The sequence below is a fragment of the Polyodon spathula genome, chromosome 3 (genome assembly GCF_017654505.1).
Source record: "Polyodon spathula isolate WHYD16114869_AA chromosome 3, ASM1765450v1, whole genome shotgun sequence".
Lineage (NCBI taxonomy): Eukaryota > Metazoa > Chordata > Actinopteri > Acipenseriformes > Polyodontidae > Polyodon > Polyodon spathula.
The window spans coordinates 42,449,937-42,472,170 of record NC_054536.1 but is presented as its reverse complement, the minus strand read 5'-3'; the positions used below and the strand labels follow the sequence as shown (position 1 = coordinate 42,472,170).

Here is a 22,234-nt window from a genome sequence, read left to right as displayed (position 1 = left end):
CTCAACCACTATTTGCCTAAAATCAAGATAATTAACGAACCGATATAGGGAGCAATGAGTACATTTTTCCAGCTGCTATGCAGCACAATAGTCAAGGGTGGAATGGCAATACCTTATCTATGTTACACATGCCCATGCACTGGCATTATCATTATTATGTGGTCTTAAAATGTGTGTAACTAATATTCACATATTTAATAGATGTAGTAAAATTATGAGGTCAAGTCAGTGCTGAAATGTAAAACAATACCATTTGCACATTGGTTATGTTTTTTACATCAATTTCTTCTCCTAACTGTACCAGAGACTAATCTTTGACCATAATTGATATGCCAAGATTGTGAACTTAATTGATCTCTATCTAAAGAATGCTTACTTGCAGTGTACACATTCTAGTGACTCTTTTAAACAAATTGCACAGACAGCTCCATATTGCTCTCTGGTCTTATGAACCTGTGAATAAACAACTGTATTTTCTGAAGAAGTGTTGTGGTGTGAAAGGCTTTTAAAGAAAAAAAAAGGATTTATCAGTATATTAAAGTAAAAATACAGTTTATGAAATAATTAAAATATATAACACCAAAATACCTGAAACTTAAACATGTGTCAGAATATTTTTATATTGTTTTCTGCTGTTGAAGATAATGACAACATAATGTAATGGTATGAGAAAGTAAACATGACTGTTATTTAATATGGGGAATCTGTGATCTGAAGAAGACTTTTGTGCAAAGGGAATCATTTTGCAAAATCAAGGTGACCTTAGGGCATTAAGAGTTAATCTGTTTGTCTATGTGTGCATTAGACATCAAAGGCGTGTTTTATACAGGTTTGGCTTTTGAATTCCAGGTGGATTACCACACAGCATTTGGTAGAAAAGACAATGAAGGAGATTCAAACAGGGCAAAGTGTAAAGAGGGGAAGGAAGAAATGCCATAGGGTATTAAAAACTCTTTAGAAACGATTTCACTTTAAAAAAAAAAAGTTCCTTTAAGTTTAAGTGAGAAAATCTAGCAATTGGTATAATTATCATATCTCTTTGTCAAAATAAATAGTGTTTTCAAAACTCTCAAATATAAAAAAATATTATTGGGTACTTAAAAAATTAAATCAGACCCCTCCGAGCCATACTGGGGTTAATGGGTTCTTATTCCTATCACAGTCTGTCAACAACTTCAAACGCCATTTCATTAGTCCCTATGTGAATCAGCCTTGTGTATCACTGAGGTGCTTTTAACTCCTGTGTAACTGGTCCAGACCAGGATACCACAGAAAGTAAAGGGAGTTATTTATGCAAGTGTGCTTGCAGTAAGACCCAGTGGAGATTGTGTAGAAACTTCCCTGCAGATTTATATCCACTCTATTAAACAGTAAAACTATTTCAATGGATTTGTTTAATTTAAAGTATAAAAGACACACCAGTATGTGTGTGTGTGTGTGTGTGTATATATATATATATATATATATATATATATATATATATATATATATATATATATATATATATATATATAATTTTATTTATAACCTACCTACTGCCATTAGTAACAATGGTAGTGTAAATAAAATAGCAGTATGTTGGTGATCAGTCTTGAGCTACATGCTCCAGCACATTCATGCTTAAAAATCTACCCATACCCTATTGACCCAAAAGTTTTAACCTAATCCTTAACCTAAAGGTTACTATAAGATTGAAAAATGTAATTTCAGCTTCAATTAAAACATTACTCTGTTTGCAATAGAAGTTTTTCAAAATGTGTGGATGTTGCTAGAGCATTTACCACTGAATGAATTCACAACCTCAGTACGAAAATTGTCGGAGAAAAATCTGTGAACTTATAAGCTGTTCATACAGTTTAAATTGATTTTTCGGATATTCTGTACAAGAAGCCAGTCACGCTTTCCTCAAATTATTGTACCATAATTATTAGGAATGCAGCAATATACACTTGTCGACATTTCAAATTTCAAAGCCATTACTCAGCATCAAAGGAATTTGTAAGACCAATATACATCAATGCAATTATGAGTCAAATCCCTTTCTAATTGAAAATGGAACGTGAGTCAGATAAATGGCAAGCTCACCATGCATTGTAGCATACTTACACAATGTTTTTTCCAACGTGCTTGAAAGCCTTTTCCACAAACTCTCGGACACTATGGACCTCTCCAGTCGCTATAACAAAGTCTTCCGGCTCATCCTGCTGCAGCATCAGCCACATAGCCTGCAGGGAAATAAAGCACATGATGGGCTGTGCCTATTGGCAGCAACCACAGAACATAACCTGAGACCTCTGAGTGCACTCTGGACACTTCCTGTTTCTTTGTACTCAGGGACAAAATGACAATAGATCAGTCAACCTACAGTAGTCAGTGTTATGAATGCTGTTAAGTAAGTGCCAGTTTTACCCCATAGTGTGAGACCATGAGTTGCTGTACTGCGGATCCAAATACAAAATTATACATAGAGAGCTCTTAGTTTAGTCTGCAAGTATTAAGTGAATAAATACAAAAGTGAGACATTATACTAAAATGACAAATATGTTTTTGACTGCATAGGTTATCAATTATTTTTCATTGAAATACTGCACAAAGACTTAAAGAAATAAAAAAGAAACCAAGAAAATGTTCTGCCGATGAGTGCTTGTCCAGTTCCTGGTATATGATTCATTCCAAAGCTTTGTTAACTCGGACCTTAGGCTTCAATAGTATGGCTGTGTAACCCATTCTATACATTCACCACTCTGCTTATAAAAGGGTCTCCCACTCTTTGGCCTAAGCCTGTCTCTACTTCAGTTTCAAATGTGTCGTCCTGGTCTCTGTGCTTTAAGTACTGGGTGCAGTTAACTTTGTCACCTCCTTTTAAGTTTAAAAAAAAAACTTCAGTCAAGTCTCCTATAATCCTTTTTTATTCTATTCTATATAGATTCAGTTCCCCCAGGTTATCTACATAACTCAATACAAGAAAAAGCATCCCCTGCGTTACAGTGAGCAGGTTAAATTATATTTTAACAAGTATACGCATTGTTAAGCTTTTACTCACAATCACTTCACATGCAGATAAAATGTGTATTAGTATTTGGGCATTGGGAATGCACAAAATAGTTCACATGCAGACTGTGTTGAGGTTCAATCGAATGTTTGATTAGCAATCAAGTCTCGGTGCATAGAGTCAGTTTTTCATGGACATGGGGTTGGTGTTCAGGGAGAAAAAATGAGAGAGAACTAAGGAAAAAAATAACAATTTCTACTCGTGCTGGAGGACCAGCATGATACTTGTTGTGGGTTTGTTCACTGGGTTTTGTTTGTCTGTTTGTTTGGCCATCGTGTTTTGAAAATTATGTGTCCATATGGTCTGATGTCACCACAAAGCCATCTTGTCACACTTGGGATAACAGTGCTTCCAAAACTCAGGCCAGGAAAAGTACTGTGGGTGAAATTTAAAAAAAATAAATAAATAATACTACTTTTTGTGATTTTCTTATTTTTTTTTTTTTAAAGAGGAGAAGATGGAGAGAAAGAAAAGGGGGCCGGATGGGAACATGGAAGTGCAGCAGTGCCGGTTGGAGACAGAAGGGGCTTTGATGTGAAGTGTGTTGCGACTTTGGGCACATTTCTGGAGAGTGCCCATGGGAAGACCTCCTACATTGCACAAGAGGTGGAGGAAAAATGGCTCCGCCTCAAGGTCCTTCAGCCAACAAAGATGGGTTCCCCCACCTTCGCAGTGTTTCCTTCCTCCTCCTACCTCCACGATCTGGAGGTCCCTGTTCAGGATGAGACAGAAGTGCAACCTTCCCAAACAAAGAAGGGGAGTAGTAGGGGTTCCTGAAGAAGGGAACAAAGCAGGTGCCAGCTCCAGCACGAGCATCTAACTCCCTCAATATAGAAATGGGACTCACTGGTGGACACTGAGGGGAACTCTGAGGGGAGGCCCTCCCGATGGAGGTTGACCTGCTGTGGGCCAGAGATGGGGCGCAATGGGAACAGCAACACCACCCAGCTTCCCTCTCAGACATTGCAGCCATGGTAATCACCTTGGCTGCAGATATGGGAATACCCCCACAGGTTCGATTCCCATCGGGAAGAGTCACGCCTACACCACATCCACAGCCAGGGCCCAGAGGAGAGCTGTACCAGTCTCCAGTGACTAAGGGAGATCCTCACCAGTCTCCAGAGACAGAAGGAGACTACCTGCTTCTCCCGCCTCCACCACTAGAAAGAAACTACCTGATGCTCCTGCCTCCACTGCTAGAGGAACACTATCTGCAGTTCCTGCCTCCACTGCCAGAGGGAGACCACTTGTTGCTCTCACCTCCACCGCTAGAGGGAGACTATCTGCAACTCCTGTCTCCACTGCAAGAGGAAGACTACCTGTTGCTCTCGCCTCCACCACTAGAGGGAGACTAACTGCAGCCTCCCACCTCCATCACCAGAAGGAGACCACTTGTTGCTTTGGCCTCTACTGTCAGAGGGAGACTACCTGCAGCTCCCGCCTCCATCACCAGAAGGAGCTGAAGCTACCTCTCTAGGATCAACACCCTCAATTGCATTCCAAGGATCAACTCCTGCCCAAGCCTCCCGAGCCTGCAACGTCTGGGGAGCCCTGCTCCCAATTGTCTGGGGAGGCCTGTTCGCAATCGCCTGGGGCGTCTAGTTTGCCATCGCCTGGGGATGCTTGTTCGCCAACGCCCAGCGAGGCCTGCTCAACACCACCTGGGGCTGCCTGCTTGTCGTCACCCGGATCTTTGTCGCATCCAGCAACAGCATTTTCATTGCCGGAAATTCTGGGGCCGGGGCCGAAGAGAAGGGAGCCGCTGGCTGCAGAGAAGGGGAGAAAGGTGAGGAAACCACCTCCAACCGCAATAGTTGCATTGCCAGAATACGCACCGCCGCTGGAAGATATATGACGAGGTGCCCCGCCCCGTGCGTATATTTGTGTTTTATGTTTTATGTGGGGTGTTACTGTTTGTGTATATACTCGTGCATGGGGTATAATGTGGACAGTGTAGCATGAGTGATTTAAAATGTATATTTGTATTTTGGCACAGGGATTGCACAATCATTTCACATGCAGTGTATTAGTATTTGGGTATGGGGAGTGCATAAAGTAGTTCTTGTGCAGACTGTGCTGAAATTCAATTGAGTGATTGATTAGCAATCAAGTCTCAGTACAGCTACATAAAATAGTCCTTGTTTCATGGACATGGGGTTGGTGTTTAGAAAGAAAGAACGGGAGAGAAGGAAAATAAATAACAATTGCTACTAATGCTGGAGGACCAGCACGATACTTGGTGTGGGTTAGTTCACTGGGTTTTGTTTGTCTGTTTGTTTGGCCATCGTGCCGTTTTGTTTGTTCAGTGTTTTGTTTTCTGTTAAATCTTTTATTTTCAATAAACCGGTGCAAGAGCACATTCACTGTACCATTCTGTGTCCACATCCTTCTTGGTCTGATGTCACCACAAAGCCATCTTGCCACACCTTGCAAGAATAAAATGTACAAAAAATGTCTGTAACTGTCAGTAAATCGGCGCTTCTCAGGGCAGCTACAGAAAGCCTACCAGACATAACTTGGTAACACTTAATTTCATTACTAACATATTTACTCTCCTCCCCCCAAATAAACCTTATTTAACCAGGGTTAGTTGAAATAGCCAGCAAAGACAGTACACTTGAAAAACACAGATAAGCTCTGAAGATAAATCACAAATCTCCCTGCTTCTACCTACAGCAGAGCGGTGGTGAATTCTATATGTAAGCTTATAGGAGCAAAACTAAATTCTCCTTTTCCTTTGTTTACATTTTTGATAACATTTTACAAGAAACACCAATATAAACTAATATTTTCAACATGATTTTATGAAGTAAAACCATCTTTAATGTGTAAATATATGCATATATTTAACCAATATTGGGCCATACTGTTTAAAACAGTTTCCAGAAAAGATATTGAAGAACATGTTTCTCTGTATATCCTCTTTTGCTCCCTTTGAACTGATGCACTGGGTTTACAAATCCTACACTGGAAGGTTACAGGCATTCCAGAAATGGCCCTTATTATTACTTGCTAGTTTTTCATTTGACCTAGGGAAAGACAAACAAAGGAGATCCGAGTGCTTTAAAATATTTATCTATCTATCTATCTATCTATCTATCTATCTATCTATCTATATATATATATATATATATATATATATATATATATATATATATATATATAGATAGATAGATAGATATAGATAGATATATATAGATAGATAGATAGATATAACCAACTACTTGATCTATCAGTCAAAAGTGGTATAGGGAGAATTCATTCTGTAAATCTACAGAGGTAAAAGATCACATGAAAAGGAGTACCAAAAATAATCCAAGGGTATCATTTTAGATTTGCCAAGTTCTATCACATATGGATTACTTGATGTGTATTACATCTATTTTTGGTCTCTGGACAGTTCAGCTAACTAGATCACTTTCACAAATAGATTTTAATTTGTACACAAATAGCAGTCCCATGCTCTAGCTACCTGGCTAGCTAGAGAGCAGATTAAAATATGAAGACTAATTTGATAGCCTTGTATACCTTGTCCGTAGGATATTGCTAGAATCAAAGAAAGTATTCTAGGATTTTTTTCTAAAATTAAATTATAATATATAATAACATATCTTCCTTTTTAAATATACAAATTTAATGAGCCATGTCTCACATTGAAAACATGCTTTTTTTTTTTTTTTATCCTCTGAAGAATCCTACAGAACAGAAGTTACATCAGGTATGTTATTGGTCCCTATGTAAGTCAGCCCTGTGTGTTGCTGAGGTGCATTTAACTCCTGTGTAACTGGTCCAGACTAGGACACTGCAGTAAGTAAAGGGAGTTATTTATGAGAGCGTGCTTGCAGTCAGACTCTGTGGAGATATTGGCAGAATGTGTAGAAACTTCCCTGTAGATTTATATCCACTCTGCTAATGAGTTAATAGGCTATTACACGCGAATGAAAGAACTCTGTTCTGTACTGCTTGCTGGTGTGAGGGCCTTTGTTCCTCCACATAATACACTTTATTCAGCAGAAATTTTATATCATTAATAAAACAAGCAGCATAAAAAAAACCCTTTCAAACTTGAAACAGGGAGAGCCTTCTTATAAAAGTAAATCAAAAGGAAAACAGCAGCAGCTCTAGACAAATACAGCTCTTCAACACAGCTGGTTCAATAGTGCTAAAAAAGAAGACAAAAAAAAGACCACATAGTACAGTCAATTGGCATCTTGTGAGATGCTACATTTCTTTACTGTAACATGCAGTGCTGTTTGCATTAACCTTTTAACATACCATTTAAAGAAAACAACTTTAGCAGGTCCCCAGATGCTTGTGGATACTCTGCAAATCAGATTAATAAAAGCTGTGGGACAGCTCAGTTTCTCATACTTAATACCACCTGTATTTTGTTCAGTTCAGGGCACTGGGTTTAGCTCATGCAGGAAAATCAAAACACGGGGCAGTCTTTTTCATGACTTTGTTACTAAAGTTTGGGGGTGTGGGTTATTATTTTCACTCTGAAAATTAATCCACAGCACAAAATCCCCCATGCTCCAATGACCGTCCCCTTATTTTTTTGGAAAATAGAATCTATAGGAGAGAAATGCTGGAACTTCTACATGACCTTGACATTAATGGTGCTCCAGGGATGAGGCATGCTGGGTGGGACAACATGAGCAGCTGCCAGATTTTTCCTCCCTAGAGCACTACTTTCCACCCATAACAGTGCGACCACTGTATTACGAGGGTGAAGGCAACCCAATGTGACGTCTCTGCCTTCATTTTTGGAAACTTACTTCTCATGGAAACTCCTTAATGATCATTTAAAAGCAAATAATTATGCATTACTGTACTTGCTTTAAATTAAAACAGTCAACAGTCAACACAATAGTGTTCTGTTACAGAAGTGACCCATACATGAAAAATCCGTTACCTGATCCACTCCAGAATTGTTGCCTGTAACATAGGACAAGGATAATCTATTGACCAAAAGGTCCATGTCTATTCGGCTATGAAAATAGATCATTTTGCTTAGCTTCAATGATGTCACTCATGTTCCACAATCCCATGACAAATGCATTCTATATTTAGGCAATCAATGGATTAATGACTGAAAGAAAAAGTTGGAGCCTAAAGGATTATTATTATTATTATTATTATTATTATTATTATTATTATTATTATTATTATTATTATTATTATACATTTTGATTCTTTAATCTACATTGAGCATTTCTTGAGAAATAACAAACTAGCAAGTATCAACTTTATAATATTGTTTGATTTAGTTTCCAACATTTTGTCCATCTTATAACAGTAATTATATCTCCAAAAATTGAGAATTTAGGACATAGTTTGAAGTTAGCAAAGACTCATAGGTAAAAACATTTAATCTATTTGTAATTTCCAAAAATCTAAATGTATTTTGGGCAGTACTGACATTCATACCAAAAATGAGTCATCTTATACAACCAATAACAATAATTTTGTGCCTGCTTGTGGCAAGGTGCCCATCCCTTTTATTATATATGATTGTGTGTGTGTATATATATATATATATATATATATATATATATATATATATATATATAAACACACACACTGTGTTTGTGTGCGGACGGATGAAAGCTGTCCGACATTGTTATTTATTGTTTGACAGTGTAGGCTTTGGGAGATGAATGGGCCCTGACACCTTGGGGGATATTCCATGCCAAGGCATGTCAAAGCTGTTATAGCTGCAGGAGGTAGACTCACTTTTTACTAGTACTGTACTCTAGATATGTATAGACTGATTAACATTTAGCAAATAAAGAGATATTATGTGTTAGTGTATTTTTGCTTTCAAGGCTGCAAAGAAACAATAATTACTACAATAGCATTTTGACTAATTTCCCTACATCTTTAACAGCAGCTGCTTACATGTCGACATATCCTAGAAGTTAGTTAAGAATCAGAAACTTCATGTTTGTGTATATGAATGACTATTTGTCTAAAAAAATATATATATCCCCATAATGAACAGAAATATTCAAGAGACACAGTTATTAAAATGTACTTTAAAGCCTTAACCTGTCAAACGAGTTCATTTTTAAAAAGTTAGTTCACAGTGTGCCCTTTGGGCTCACAACAAAACTGCACGGCTATCAGGGCACACAAAACATCATTCATATTGTTATAGCCACAGGCTACCAGACTGCTTGAAATGTTAAGCCTGCAAAGAGCAGAGAGATTCCAGAGATGTGACTGAATCCATGCAAGTTTAACCTGTTTAAAAACTACACAAATGTGTGTGTTAAAGTAATTGTAGATAAAACAATAATTCCATAAATCTTATCAGTTTTTCACTTCAATTAGTTACAGATCTCAAATGTGTAGTTTCTTAAGAAGTAAGAGGTATATCAAACATATATTTTTATTTTAAAACATTGCATCTGGTACTACACTAGGTTAAAGAAAGTTTGCTTTGCTTTCCATTAATTCTTTTACTGGTTTACTTCCTTGGTCATTTCACCCCAGCAGTGTATTCTGGGTCACAGCATATTACTGGCTAAAAGCATGTCAGTAAATAAGGGAAGCAGCGGATTGGTTAATGACACAAAAGGAGCCAGTGAAGGGGTCAAATGACAAAGGAAGTGCAAGACACTCTACACTCAGATTTATTTAACCAAGTGTAGTACCTGACATCATGTTTTAAAATGAAAATACATGTTTGCTATAACGTGTGTTCTTTAAAAACTGCACATATCTGCCTTATTTAATAAATGAATGTGCAAGGTGGAGAAAATATATAGAACTATTTGTTAGCTAACAATTTAATAAAGTGTTTTTGAAAACATAGGTGGTAGATTTTTTTTTAGCAGGTCTCCTTAAAAGATGTGTTAATAGTTCACTTAGAGTAACGTATGTTCAATTTGAGTAATGCCAGTATTCACTTGTTTATTTATTTATAAATTCTTGTTTACTGTAGTCTGTTTAATGATGTAGAGTCAGTATAAAAAATACTGTACATTTGTTTTAAAATATAATTGAATCTACCATTACTCAGTCTTGGCACTGGTGCCAAACTAATCTGACTGGGCTCTTTCCGTTGTTGAGTCAAAGTGCAGGCTGTCTGGTTAAGGGAAAGCTTAAAGCAATGAAATGTTGTGATGTCAACACTTACTCCTCCAGGCAGTTATGTTCTGCAACATGCAGTGAAATTAGTTTGCAACTGGAGAGCCATAACATGGTAATAGTACGATGCTGAAAAATCAATATAACTGAGGTTATGTTTTACAACAAAGTACAAATGCACTGCATAAGGCAGCAATGGTAAGTAATTAATTTATGAAGAAAACAAAGCAATCCTGATGATTCTGAAATGCTTTAATGATTAGAAGAGGGATCAAAGACTGATCTTCTAAATTCCATCTAAGCCTTCCCAGTGACATCAGTTCAATGTTACCCAATAGGAATGGACAGAATCATTCCCTTCTCATTGCATTAAGACTCAGAGGCTCAATCAATAAGGTGTGGGGTATAGCTGTGTACTCTTTCCCAGAGCTGAGCAACACACCGTTCCTTTTACAGCAGGCCCAAGCCAGGCCTCCCAGGCACTTGACCTACCAATTCCTAGGCTCTCTCTCTCTCTCTCTCTCTCTCTCTCTCTCTCTCTCTCTCAGGGCTGCAGGCTGGGAAAAAAGGCAGGGTGGGGGCAACACTCAAGGTTTATTTATTGAATGGTTTACTGGTTTTAACAGAGAGGGAAAGATTTGTTTAAAGTTCCACAGAGTATAATTAATGGTTATTGACTAGTAAATGAAGAACAGGTGACACCTCAAATTAGAAGATAAATGATCTTCTGTTGTAGCGTGATAATGGCTTAGTAATTGCTACAGCCTTGCTGCCGTCCCATCGTAATGCTAGATCATGTCTACAGCACAAAGGCCTCTGTGTGAGAGGCATTGAGCCATTCACCTACTTACCCAGCTGCACAGTTGATTTGGCCCATTTATTCTCTGATGGACTTCCCAACTGAGGCAAAAGTTCACCCACTCTCACCTTCCTGTTCACATGTGGAGCCACGTGACCCCTACAGGCAATATCCAGGCAACTGTCTCTGGTAACACGTACTGACTAAAATGTTCATTTAGAAACTGGTCTCCATATCTATTTTAATATAAATGCTACTGTATCAATATTCTCACAGTGATATGTACAGTATTCATTTACATCTTGGGTTATCACATAATCTTAAAAACTTAAAAATATATATCTAAAATTACATAACATGTCAGACTTTACTTGTTTAAGGAATTATTAATTCCTTGGTCATGGAAACATATTCTGCCATTGGGGCTTATTCAAGGGCATACGGTATGAATTGGATTGAACAAGAGTTTGCTTATTTCCAAGCAAGGCCACTTCTGACCCAACACATATGTTGATGTAAAAGTTTCCTTCAATGCAATTCATTTACAATATTCATGAGAGATTAGTGGTTTAAACAAATGGATTAAAACAGAAAAAAATTTCATCTTAACAATAACTATAATGACAACAATGTCAAGTCTTCAACAAACTGAAGACCCACAGATTCCACAAAAAATGAATAGACCAGACAGCTTGGTTTCAGGTTTAAAAAAAAAAAAAAAAAAAAAAATTTCAAAATTGGACATGAGAATGTTAACTATGTGTTTTGAAAAATCAAATCTTTTAATTAAATGCTCAGGATTGGAAATGTCATAATGACTTGACTATCAAATGTCATGACTGACTGAATGTAATCGTGCCAACTAAGGGAAGTGAACAATGACATTGTGAGTGATTGCAGGGGCTCTGTTAAAGGATTTTTGTAATTTACCATGACTGTGTAAATTTATATATATATATATATATCTATATATATATATATATATATATATATATATATATATATATATATACATACACACACACACACACAGTGCCTTGCAAAAGTATTCAGACCCCTGACCAATTCTTTCATATTACTGAATTACAAATGATACATTGAAAATTTGTTTTGTTCGATATTTTATTTTAAAACACTTAAACTCAAAATCAATTATTGTAAGGTGTCACTGGTTTTATGTTGGGAAATATTTTTAAGAAAAATAAAAATCTGAAATATCTTGCTTGCATAAGTATTCAACCCCCACACATTAATATTTGGTAGAGCCACCTTTCGCTGCAATAACAGCTTTAAGTGTTTTGGGGTAAGTATGTACCAGCTTTGCACACAGTGTCTGAGTGATTTTGACCCATTCTTCTTGGCAGATTTGCTTCAGGTTGTTCAGGTTGGTTGGACGACGCTTGTGGACCACAATTTTCAAATAGTGCCACAGATTCCACTATGTAACACAATTTTTGTTCCTGGGTAGTAAGTGTTATTTCCTAATTGCTTATGCCTCAAAAGTATAGAAAATGGCTATTATTCCCCACAAACTTTGCTTTTGTGATCAGGACAGTGATATTTCAAAATATCACTATTTCCAATGGGAAAACGAGCAAATGTGTGTCTTTTCGTTCACATAAAATCAGAAAAAAACAACATATGAATCCAAATTAACATGTATTTATACTAAAGTAATACATATTTACAGTATAATCGTAAATCTCGAAAAACTACTCACTTCTAAATCTTTTGTAGTCATTTTCGTATTACTTTAGTATAAATACATGTTAATTTGGATTCATATGTTGTTTTTTTCTGATTTTATGTGAACGAAAAGTTGAGTTAACTCAATTAAAGGGATAATTAGGGTCAGCTATTTGAATACTTTGGTTAACAATCAGGCCTGATTTGGGCCAGCCCCGCACAATATAAATCTGACTAACTTTGGCCCTTAACATTAGAGTGAAGTTGTCAACACACAGGTTCTAGAGGCACATCATGCAACGATCAAAAGAAATTCCTGAAGACCTCCAGAAAAAAAAGAAAAAAGTTGTTGATGCCTATCAGTCTGGAAAGGGTTACAAAGTCATTTCTAAGGCTCTAGGGCTCCACCAAACCACAGTCAGAGCCATATTGTCCAAATGGAGAAAGTTTGGGACAGTAGTGAATCCCAGGAGTGGCCGTCCTGCCAAAATCTCTCCAAGAGCAAGGCATAAAATCATCCAGGAAGTCACAAAGAACCCTAGAACAACATCTAGGGATCTGTAGGCCTCTCTCACCTCGGCTAAGGTCAGTGCTCATGACTCCACCAACAGAAAGAGACAGGGCAAAAATGGGATTCATGGCAGAGTAGCAAGGCGGAAACCACTGCTCACTAAATGAACATGAGTTTTCCAAAATGCACCTGGATGATCCTCATGAGTTCTGGAACAATGTTCTATGGACAAATGAGTCAAAAGTGGAACTTTTTGGCCAACATGGGCCAATTATGTCTGGTGAAAACCAAACACTGCATTCCACAGTAACAACCTCAATCCAACGGTCAAGCACGGTGGTAGTAGTGTCATGATTTGGAGATGCTTTACTCCATCAGGACCTGGACGACTTGCCATCATTGAAAGAACCATGAATTCTGCTCTGTATCAGAGAATTCTACAGGAGAATGTCAGGACATCTGTCCTTGAACTGAAAGCTGAAGCTGAAGCGCAGCTGGGTCATGCAGCAAGACAATGATCCAAAACAAACAAGCAAGTCTACATCAGAATGGTTGAAGAACAAGAAATTTAAAGTTTTGGAATGGCCTAGTCAAAGTCCAGATGTAAAGCCCATTGAGATGTTGTGGCACCACCTAAAACGAGCAGTTTATGCTTGAAAACCCACAAATGTCACAGAGTTGAAGAAGTTCTGCATGAAGGAGTGGACCTAAATTCTTCCACGGCGCTGTGAGAGACTGATCAATAACTACAGGAGGCGTTTGGTTGCAGTTATTGCTGCTAAAGGTGGCGTAACCAGTTATTGAGTCTAAGGGGGCGATTACTTTTTCACACAGGGGCAATGGGTGTTGCACAACTTTCCTTAATAAATAAATGAAATAAGTATTGAAATTTTGGGTTATTTGTTCACTCAGGGTCTATTTTATCTAATATTAGATTTTGGTTGAAGATCTGATAATATTCAGTGTCAGAAATATGCAAAAATGCAGAAAATCAGACGGGGCAAATACTTTTTCACGGCACTGTGTGTGTGTGTGTGTGTGTGTGTGTGTGTGTGTGTGTGTGTGTGTATGTATATATATATATATATATAAGATACCATGCTATACTAGGATTATATATAATATATAATATATAATACCCACGGTAATATTACACACAGTGAGCCGAAAAAAGTTTGTGAACCTTATAACAGAGGAGAGATCTTGTGCTGACGCTCTGCTGGCAGTGTCAGAACAAAGTTTTGTCAACGAAAGTTTGTGAACCTGTAACAGGGAGAGATCTGTGCTGACTCTGCTGGCGTGTTCACGGGCTGCAGGAAGAGGGCGGCAGTCGCCCAACAACCGCCTGTGAGTCATGGCAGTGACACGGGGAGGTGGGAAAGTGTGTGTGTGGACTTTCCCCCTCTCTGAATGGCCGAGAGGCGGGTCTTGGGTGATTGTCGGTCCTATAAAATAACGCTCTGTTGTTTCCTCAGGTCTGCCCACTTAGACGCGCTAAGAGTGTGGATGCTTTGCTTCGGGACCGGGAATCAGCCGGGAGAAAAATAAAGAACCACAGCGAGACAGAGAGAGAGAGAGCGGGGAACCCTTGGGCAGACCCCGGCGTATTGTGAAAGAGCAGGCTAGATAGCCGATAGAGTAGGACGGTGATCCGGGTCGTGCGGGTAGCGGCGACTGGGATAACGCTGCCGAGTGCAGCACCTTTTATTTGTAGTTTTATTACTGTTTTATTTTCCCTTGTTCTTTTCGCCTTCTGTTTTCATTATTATTTCTTTGAGCACCTGCGAGTGCCCTTCCTGTTCACGTACCAGCTGTGGTATTTCCTTGGTGCTGTCTATCATCGTTGATAGGCAGCCCACGGTCAACAGTGCCCTCTGCCGGAAAAAGTAAGAACTGTCTAAAAATAAAACTGGGCACCTGTGTGGTGTTTTCAAGTACACCTGTCTGTCTCCTAGTCAGTGAATTACCCACACCCCTTCCACACGTGGTGTCAAAAGTGGGATTCACTGGCACTGCCCCAAGCAGTGCAGCTATAGAAGGAGCAGATGAGCCATGGATGCCACGCAGTTTGCTGCGATGATGGACCTCCTGCGCCAGACGCTCACCGCAGCAGTGCAGGGGGCGGCAAGACCCGCAGCTCCAGACCCCCAGTTGCAACGCCCCACAAAAATGACGGCCGAGGATCGACCTGACGCCTATTTGGAGGTGTTTGAAGCCATGGCGACCTCGGCCGGGTGGGATCCAGCCCAGTGGGCTAGTTACCTGCTTCCTCAGCTCACGGGGGAGGCGCAAGCAGCAGCAAGAACGCTGTCCCCGGATCGGATGATGGATTACCCCACGCTGAAAACCGTCATCCTTAATCGCGTGGGGGCCACACCGGAGGGGTATCGGAAGAAATGAGCCATCGCCCACGAGCCATCGCCCACCGTCTGAAGGATTACGCACTGGGTTGGTTGAACCCGGAGCTGAACACCAAAGCCAGGGTGGTGGAGATGATCGTGGTGGAGCGCTTCCTGGAATGTCTAGCCCCGGAACGTCGGCTGTGGGTCCAGCGGCAGGCACCAGACACGCTGGACCGGGCGGTCGAACTTGCCGAGCAGTACCAGGCAGCAGAACCAACGCCCACAAAACTGCCCGGGAGGAGTGCGGCTACTGGATCGTCCCCTCAACTGGCCCCGGAAAGGGCGAAGGGACTGGGGGGTAGGGGTAGTCCAGGATTTGGTCGGGGGGTGTCGGCGGGAGCTCCCGGCCCGGGTACTGGGGCAGGGTGGGGATACCCACGGGCTGCTGCAGTGTCGGACCGGGGTCTCGCGCGGACGCCTTATCGGCGAGCCCCTTTTATGGCTCCAGTGTTTCCCCCTTTTTCCAAAACTTTGGGGAGAGAAACCAGCCCACCGAGGTGTTGGACGTGCAGGGAGGTGGGCCACCTCTCCCGGGACTGCCCCGTGATGGAGTGTGACCTCAGCCGACCAGGTAGGCGCGTTCAATTACCTCAGTCACTTCAGCACACGGGTTTTGTTATTCCTGTGACAGTGGATGGTACAAAAACCCAGGCTCTCCTGGACTCAGGGTGTAGTCAGTCTCTGGTACAGGAGAGCCTAATCTCACCGGGGCATAAACGTATATTGGGACGGGTGCATATTAAATGTATTCATGGGGATGTCCGCTCCTATCCCAAGATAAATGTGTGTATGACTATTGGCCAGCAGGTGACGCAGGTGCAGGTAGGATTATGTCCTCGATTGCCGGTACCAGTAGTTCTGGGACGGGACTGTGAGCAGTTTAAAGATTGGTTGGCTGCTCTGACAGCCCCGTCTTCTTTATTGGCTAAGAAAGAGGAAGTAATTGGAGAGATTTTTCCCTTTCGCGATCCAGAATGGTTTTGCCATAGATTTAAACCCCGTAAAACTAAACGGGAGCGTCGGATCGCTAAGAATGAGGGCTGGCAATGGAGGGAGTCGGAGAAGTTTCAGGTGGGGGCGGTTGGTGAAGAGTCCGGGGGGGAGGTCGCGGAGCCAGCGCAGGGGTCTGGCTCGGCTGCCTCTGCTCGGGACCGACCTGACCCCGAGTTGGAAGCCATGGGAGCTGATTTCTTAGCTCGCTCCCGTGACTTCCGACTCGAGCAAGGGCGTGACGACGTGCTGGGCAGGCTCTTTGACCAAGCAGCGGTGGTTAATGGTCGGGTGGTCGAGCCCAGACGCGCCGCCACGTACCCCCACTTTGAAATTGATCGAGACCTACTGTACCGTGTTGATAAATTACCCCAGACCGGTGAAGTGCGTCATCAGTTGCTCATTCCTCAGCCCTTTAAGGAGGATTTGTTGCAGCTGGTTCACGCTATTCCCCTGTCTGGTCATTTGGGAAGGGATAAAACTAAAACAAGGCTTGTGTCACGGTTCTTCTGGCTGGGGCTGGATGGCGATGTTAAGCGGTTTTGTGAGCGTTGTGGGGAATGTCAGAAGGCCAGCCCTAGAGCTGTTCCACGAGCCCCTCTGGTGCCTTTGCCCCTAGTGGAAGCTCCATTTGAGCATATTGGGATGGACATAGTTGGGCCACTAGAAAGGAGTGCGGCAGGATACACCCACCTACTTGTCATTCTGGATTACGCTACGCGTTATCCAGAGGCAATTCCCCTCCGATCTATGTCCGCTAAGTCTGTTGCCAACGAGCTTGTGAAGGTTTTCTCCCGGGTGGGGATTCCCAAAGAGATACTAACCGATCAAGGCACCAATTTTATGTCCCGGCTAATCCGCGGAACATGTAAGCTTTTGGGAATTAAGACCATTAGGACCTCGGTGTTTCATCCTCAGACCGACGGTTTGGTGGAACGCTTTAATAAGACCCTTAAGAACATGTTGCGCAGATTTATTCGTAGTGATGTGCGTTACTGGGACCAGCTGATTCCTCTACTTCTCTTTGCGATCAGAGAGGTTCCCCAGGCTTCTACGGGGTTTTCACCATTCGAGCTGCTGTATGGGTGGAGACCCCGAGGCGTGCTCGACCTGGTCAGAGAGATGTGGGAGGAGCAGCAGGACAATTTGACCAATACCGTCCGGTATGTGTTGGACCTGCGCAAACGTCTTGAGTCTGTTGGAAAATGGGCGCATGACAATTTGCAGCAGGCGCAGCACAGACAGGAGACACAATATAACCGAGGAGCCCGGTTGCGCACATTTCAGCCGGGGGATAAGGTACTTCTTTTATTACCCAGTTCTGAGTCGAAACTCTTGGCTAAGTGGCAAGAACCCTTTGAGGTTACACGCCAGGTTGGGAAGGTGGACTATGAGATCTGCCAGCCGGAGCTACGGACAGAGAAACACATTTACCATATCAATCTCTTAAAGCCTTGGTTACAGCCAGAGGCGTTGTTAGTGGCGCATGCAGATGACGTCACGGACCTGGGACCTGATCTTTCTGTGTTGGCAAGAAAAGGATCGGTACAGATTGCTGAGAATCTGACACCAACGCAGAAATGTCAGGCTCACGGTCTGGTGGCGGAGTTTCCTGACGTGTTCTCTTCAGTCCTGGGGCAGACTCGAGTAGCCCATCATCACATTGATATTGAGCCGGGGGCGCTAGTTCGCCAGAGGCCGTACCGTATACCTGAGCGTAAAAGACAGGTAATAAAAGCGGAAATTGACGAAATGCTGAGACTGGGGGTAATAGAAGAGTCCCAAAGTGACTGGAACAGTCCAATCGTTTTAGTCGATAAGCCAGACGGGTCAACTCGATTTTGCATTGATTTCAGACGAATCAATGAGAAATCGAAATTTGACGCTTATCCGATGCCCCGAGTAGATGAGTTGCTGGAGCGTCTAGGCACGGCTCATTTTATGACGACACTGGATTTAACGAAGGGGTACTGGCAGATACCCCTGACTCCGGAATCTAGAGAGAGGACGGCGTTTTCGACTCCCTTCGGGTTGTACCAATTCAGGACCATGCCCTTTGGGTTGCACGGAGCCCCCGCCACTTTCCAGCGGATGATGGATCGCATCTTGCGGCCCCATCAGCAGTACGCCGCTGCTTACATAGATGACGTGGTTATCCACAGTGAGGATTGGCCGAGTCATCTGTGTAAGGTAGCGGCGGTGCTGCAATCCTTGCGGGAGGCGGGGCTCACTGCTAACCCAAAGAAGTGTGCCATTGGGAAGAGTGAGTCGGAGTATTTGGGGTATCGAGTAGGGGGCGGCCAGATCAGACCGCTAGTTGCTAAGGTGAAAGCCTTGGCTGACTGGCCGGTTCCTACAACAAAAACCCAGGTGCGCTCTTTCTTGGGACTAGCGGGCTATTATAGAAAGTTCATCCCGAGTTTCGCTACGCTCGCTGCTCCCTTGACAGACCTCACCCAGAAGGCTGCCCCAAATACGGTTCAGTGGACGGAGTCGTGCCAGAGGGCCTTTCTCGCCTTGAAGCGGAGGCTGTGTAGTAAGCCAGTACTATGCAGCCCGGATTTTGGTAAGAGGTTCACCCTGCAGACGGATGCGTCAGAGACAGGTCTCGGGGCAGTGTTGTCGCAGGAGGTTCGGGGAAGCGAGCACCCAGTCCTGTATATCAGCAGGAAGCTCCTTCCCCGCGAGAAAAATTATAGCACCATCGAGAAGGAGTGTCTCGCGGTAAAATGGGCAGTCGAGTCACTCCGGTACTACCTCCTGGGGCGACACTTCACCCTGGTTACAGATCATGCCCCCTTAGCATGGCTTCACCGGATGAAAGATAGCAACGCCAGAATCACACGGTGGTACTTGGCCTTGCAGCCCTATGCCTTCAGGGTAGTCCACCGAGCAGGAAAGCTGCATCAAAATGCAGACTTTTTCTCTCGGGAAGGCATGGGGGTGTAAGATTTTCGAATGAACCAGTGGTGTCATTCTGAGGGGAAGGATATGTAACAGGGAGAGATCTGTGCTGACTCTGCTGGCGTGTTCACGGGCTGCAGGAAGAGGGCGGCAGTCGTCCAACAACCGCCTGTGAGTCATAGCAGTGACACGGGGAGGTGGGAAAGTGTGTGTGTGGACTTTCCCCCTCTCTGAATGGCCGAGAGGCGGGTCTTGGGTGATTGTCGGTCCTATAAGTTAACGCTCTGTTGTTTCCTCAGGTCTGCCCACTTAGACGCGCTAAGAGTGCGGAAGCTTTGATTCGGGACCGGGAATCAGCGGGGAGAAAAATAAAGAACCACAGCGAGACAGAGAGAGAGAGAGCGGGGAACCCTTGGGCAGACCCCGGCGTATTGTGAAAGAGCAGGCTAGATAGCCGATAGAGTAGGACGGTGATCCGGGTCGTGCGGGTAGCGGCGACCGGGATAACGCTGCCGAGTGCAGCACCTTTTATTTGTAGTTTTATTACTGTTTTATTTTCCCTTGTTCTTTTCGCCTTCTGTTTTCATTATTATTTCTTTGAGCACCTGCGAGTGCCCTTCCTGTTCATGTACCAGCTGTGGTATTTCCGTGGTGCTGTCTATCATCGTTGATAGGCAGCCCACGGTCAACAGTGCCCTCTGCCGGAAAAAGTAAGAACTGTCTAAAAATAAAACTGGGCACCTGTGTGGTGTTTTCAAGTACACCTGTCTGTCTCCTAATCAATGAATTACCCACACCCCTTCTGGTGCACAAGGTGTTTGGGAATACACTACACTTTCCCTCCCTCCTATCAATTAAATACCCAATGAGAGTACTATCGGTCCACAGAACAACCCCCCCATTGAGAATGTTGTGACAATTCCATCAAAGAATTACTAATAGACGCGCTATCCTTCAAACCAAGGTGGCGGGATCAAGTGGTCAACCCTGTCTTTTCTTAAGATCTAATAGGTTATTAAAAAATTAACCCGGGTATTGATTCAGAAAAAGTACCTAAAAAGTAAGTGAACCCCATGGTTCATTCAATTTTCATTCATGACCACTATGAATAGCCCTTCCCATTGGAATCCCACCCTTGGTCTTTTTTTTCTTAAATTCTAATAATAGGGTTTCTATTAACCACATTAAAAAGTAAGTGAACCCATGGTTTTATCAGCTTAATTAAGGGGATAATTAGAATCAGGTGTTTAAATAATTAGGTAAATCTTCAGGGGTGAGTTTGGGAGGCCCCACCCTATATTAAGATCAGAAACTTTGTGAGTTTGGTCTTCATCATACACGTGTGTAGAAACATGTCATGCTACGATCAAAGGAAATCTCTGAGGCCCTCAGAAAAAGTTATTGATGCTCCTCAGTCTAGAAAGGGTTACAAAACCATTTCTAAGGATTTGGAGCTCCACCAGTCCACTGTCAGACAGATCAGTCTACAAATGGAGAAAGTTCAAGACCACAGTCACTCTACCCAGGAGCGATCATCCTGCCGAAATCTCTCCAAGAACAAACTGGAACATCATCAAGGAAGTCACAAAGAACCCTCTGCAGGCCACTCTCGCCTTGGCTAATGTGAGTGTTCATGACTCAACTATCAGAAAAAGATTGAACAAGAACCATCATCTTTCCTTTATGAATGATGCACATATTATGTGTATTTGAGTTTTAGATGACTGGAAGTGTAGCAATGAATTAATTGCAAGGTGAGATTTCTTCACTAACAGCTTCAAATAGCTCCATAAGGTGTGTATGTTTTATATAGGAATGTGAGGCAAAATGACAGAAATACATATTAGTTGCATTTAACTTTTGTTGACGTAATATCATCACACAAAACTGGGATTTGTTCTGTAGTAAATGTCATTAATTTCTTTTCAATATGTATTGTCTTTTACTATTTATTACTAAGGCACAATCCAAGATATTACCATACTGTCAACTGCTAAAAGAAAAGTTACATTCTGGAAGGAAATTCTACTCCATATTCACTGGAGACAGGCAACTTGCAATGTTAAATATATTAAGAAAACAACTTACATGTACACACATGCTTATTTATTTATTTATTTATTTATTTATTTATTTATGTATTTAAGAATATTTGATGACCACACTGTATATCTATTATTTCTTAATAGATACTTGTTGCATCAACAGTGGGAAAATTGTGAATCATACTTGTACAGTTTGTACAATGACAACTTTTTAAGGGACTGGTAAACAGTTTTATGCTATTTAAAGGTTTTCATAATTGCCAAACCATTCCCGATACCATTGCTTTTTGGATGAGTTTTCTGAACCTACAGGGAAAATAAACAGTTTAGGCCAGGAATTTCCAAGGATGGAACTACTTTAGTGCTGGAGTCACATGATCTCAGAATTTAAACTCTTTCTTACAGTATACAGCTATGGCCAAAAGTTTTGCATTAACTAGAATTTTAGAATTGAGACATAATGTACAAAAAAAAACTATATGAAAATAATTTAGATATTTTATTTAACATCATGTAATCAAGGAAACAACAGAAGTCTACCAGAAGCCATAACAGTAGTACAGTATTTGACATATATTTCCAGGAGGTTTCATGTCATCAGTACAAATTTAAACAGGCCATAAATCAAAATTAACAAGAAGTACTTCAAACCTTTTGTTGAGTCATACATAAGTTACACAAATTTCATGTTAAAGTCAGTTCCAACAGTAAGTATGAAATTTCGTATTTTTTCAATTTTTGTCAGTTTTT

General features: G+C 41.6%; 1 protein-coding gene across 3 annotated transcripts in view; it reads right to left on the bottom strand.

Annotated features, from left to right (window-relative positions):
- Window positions 1–22,234, bottom strand: part of gmds (GDP-mannose 4,6-dehydratase) — a 449,938-nt gene that overhangs the window by 74,969 nt on the left and 352,735 nt on the right. For 2 of the 3 annotated variants that reach the window (XM_041245279.1, XM_041245277.1), the window contains one exon: window positions 2,107–2,258. In XM_041245279.1, coding sequence (XP_041101213.1) covers window positions 2,107–2,258 — 152 coding nt within the window. The remainder of the gene's footprint in view (window positions 1–2,106; window positions 2,259–22,234) is intronic. The other variant, XM_041245280.1, reaches the window with a different exon arrangement.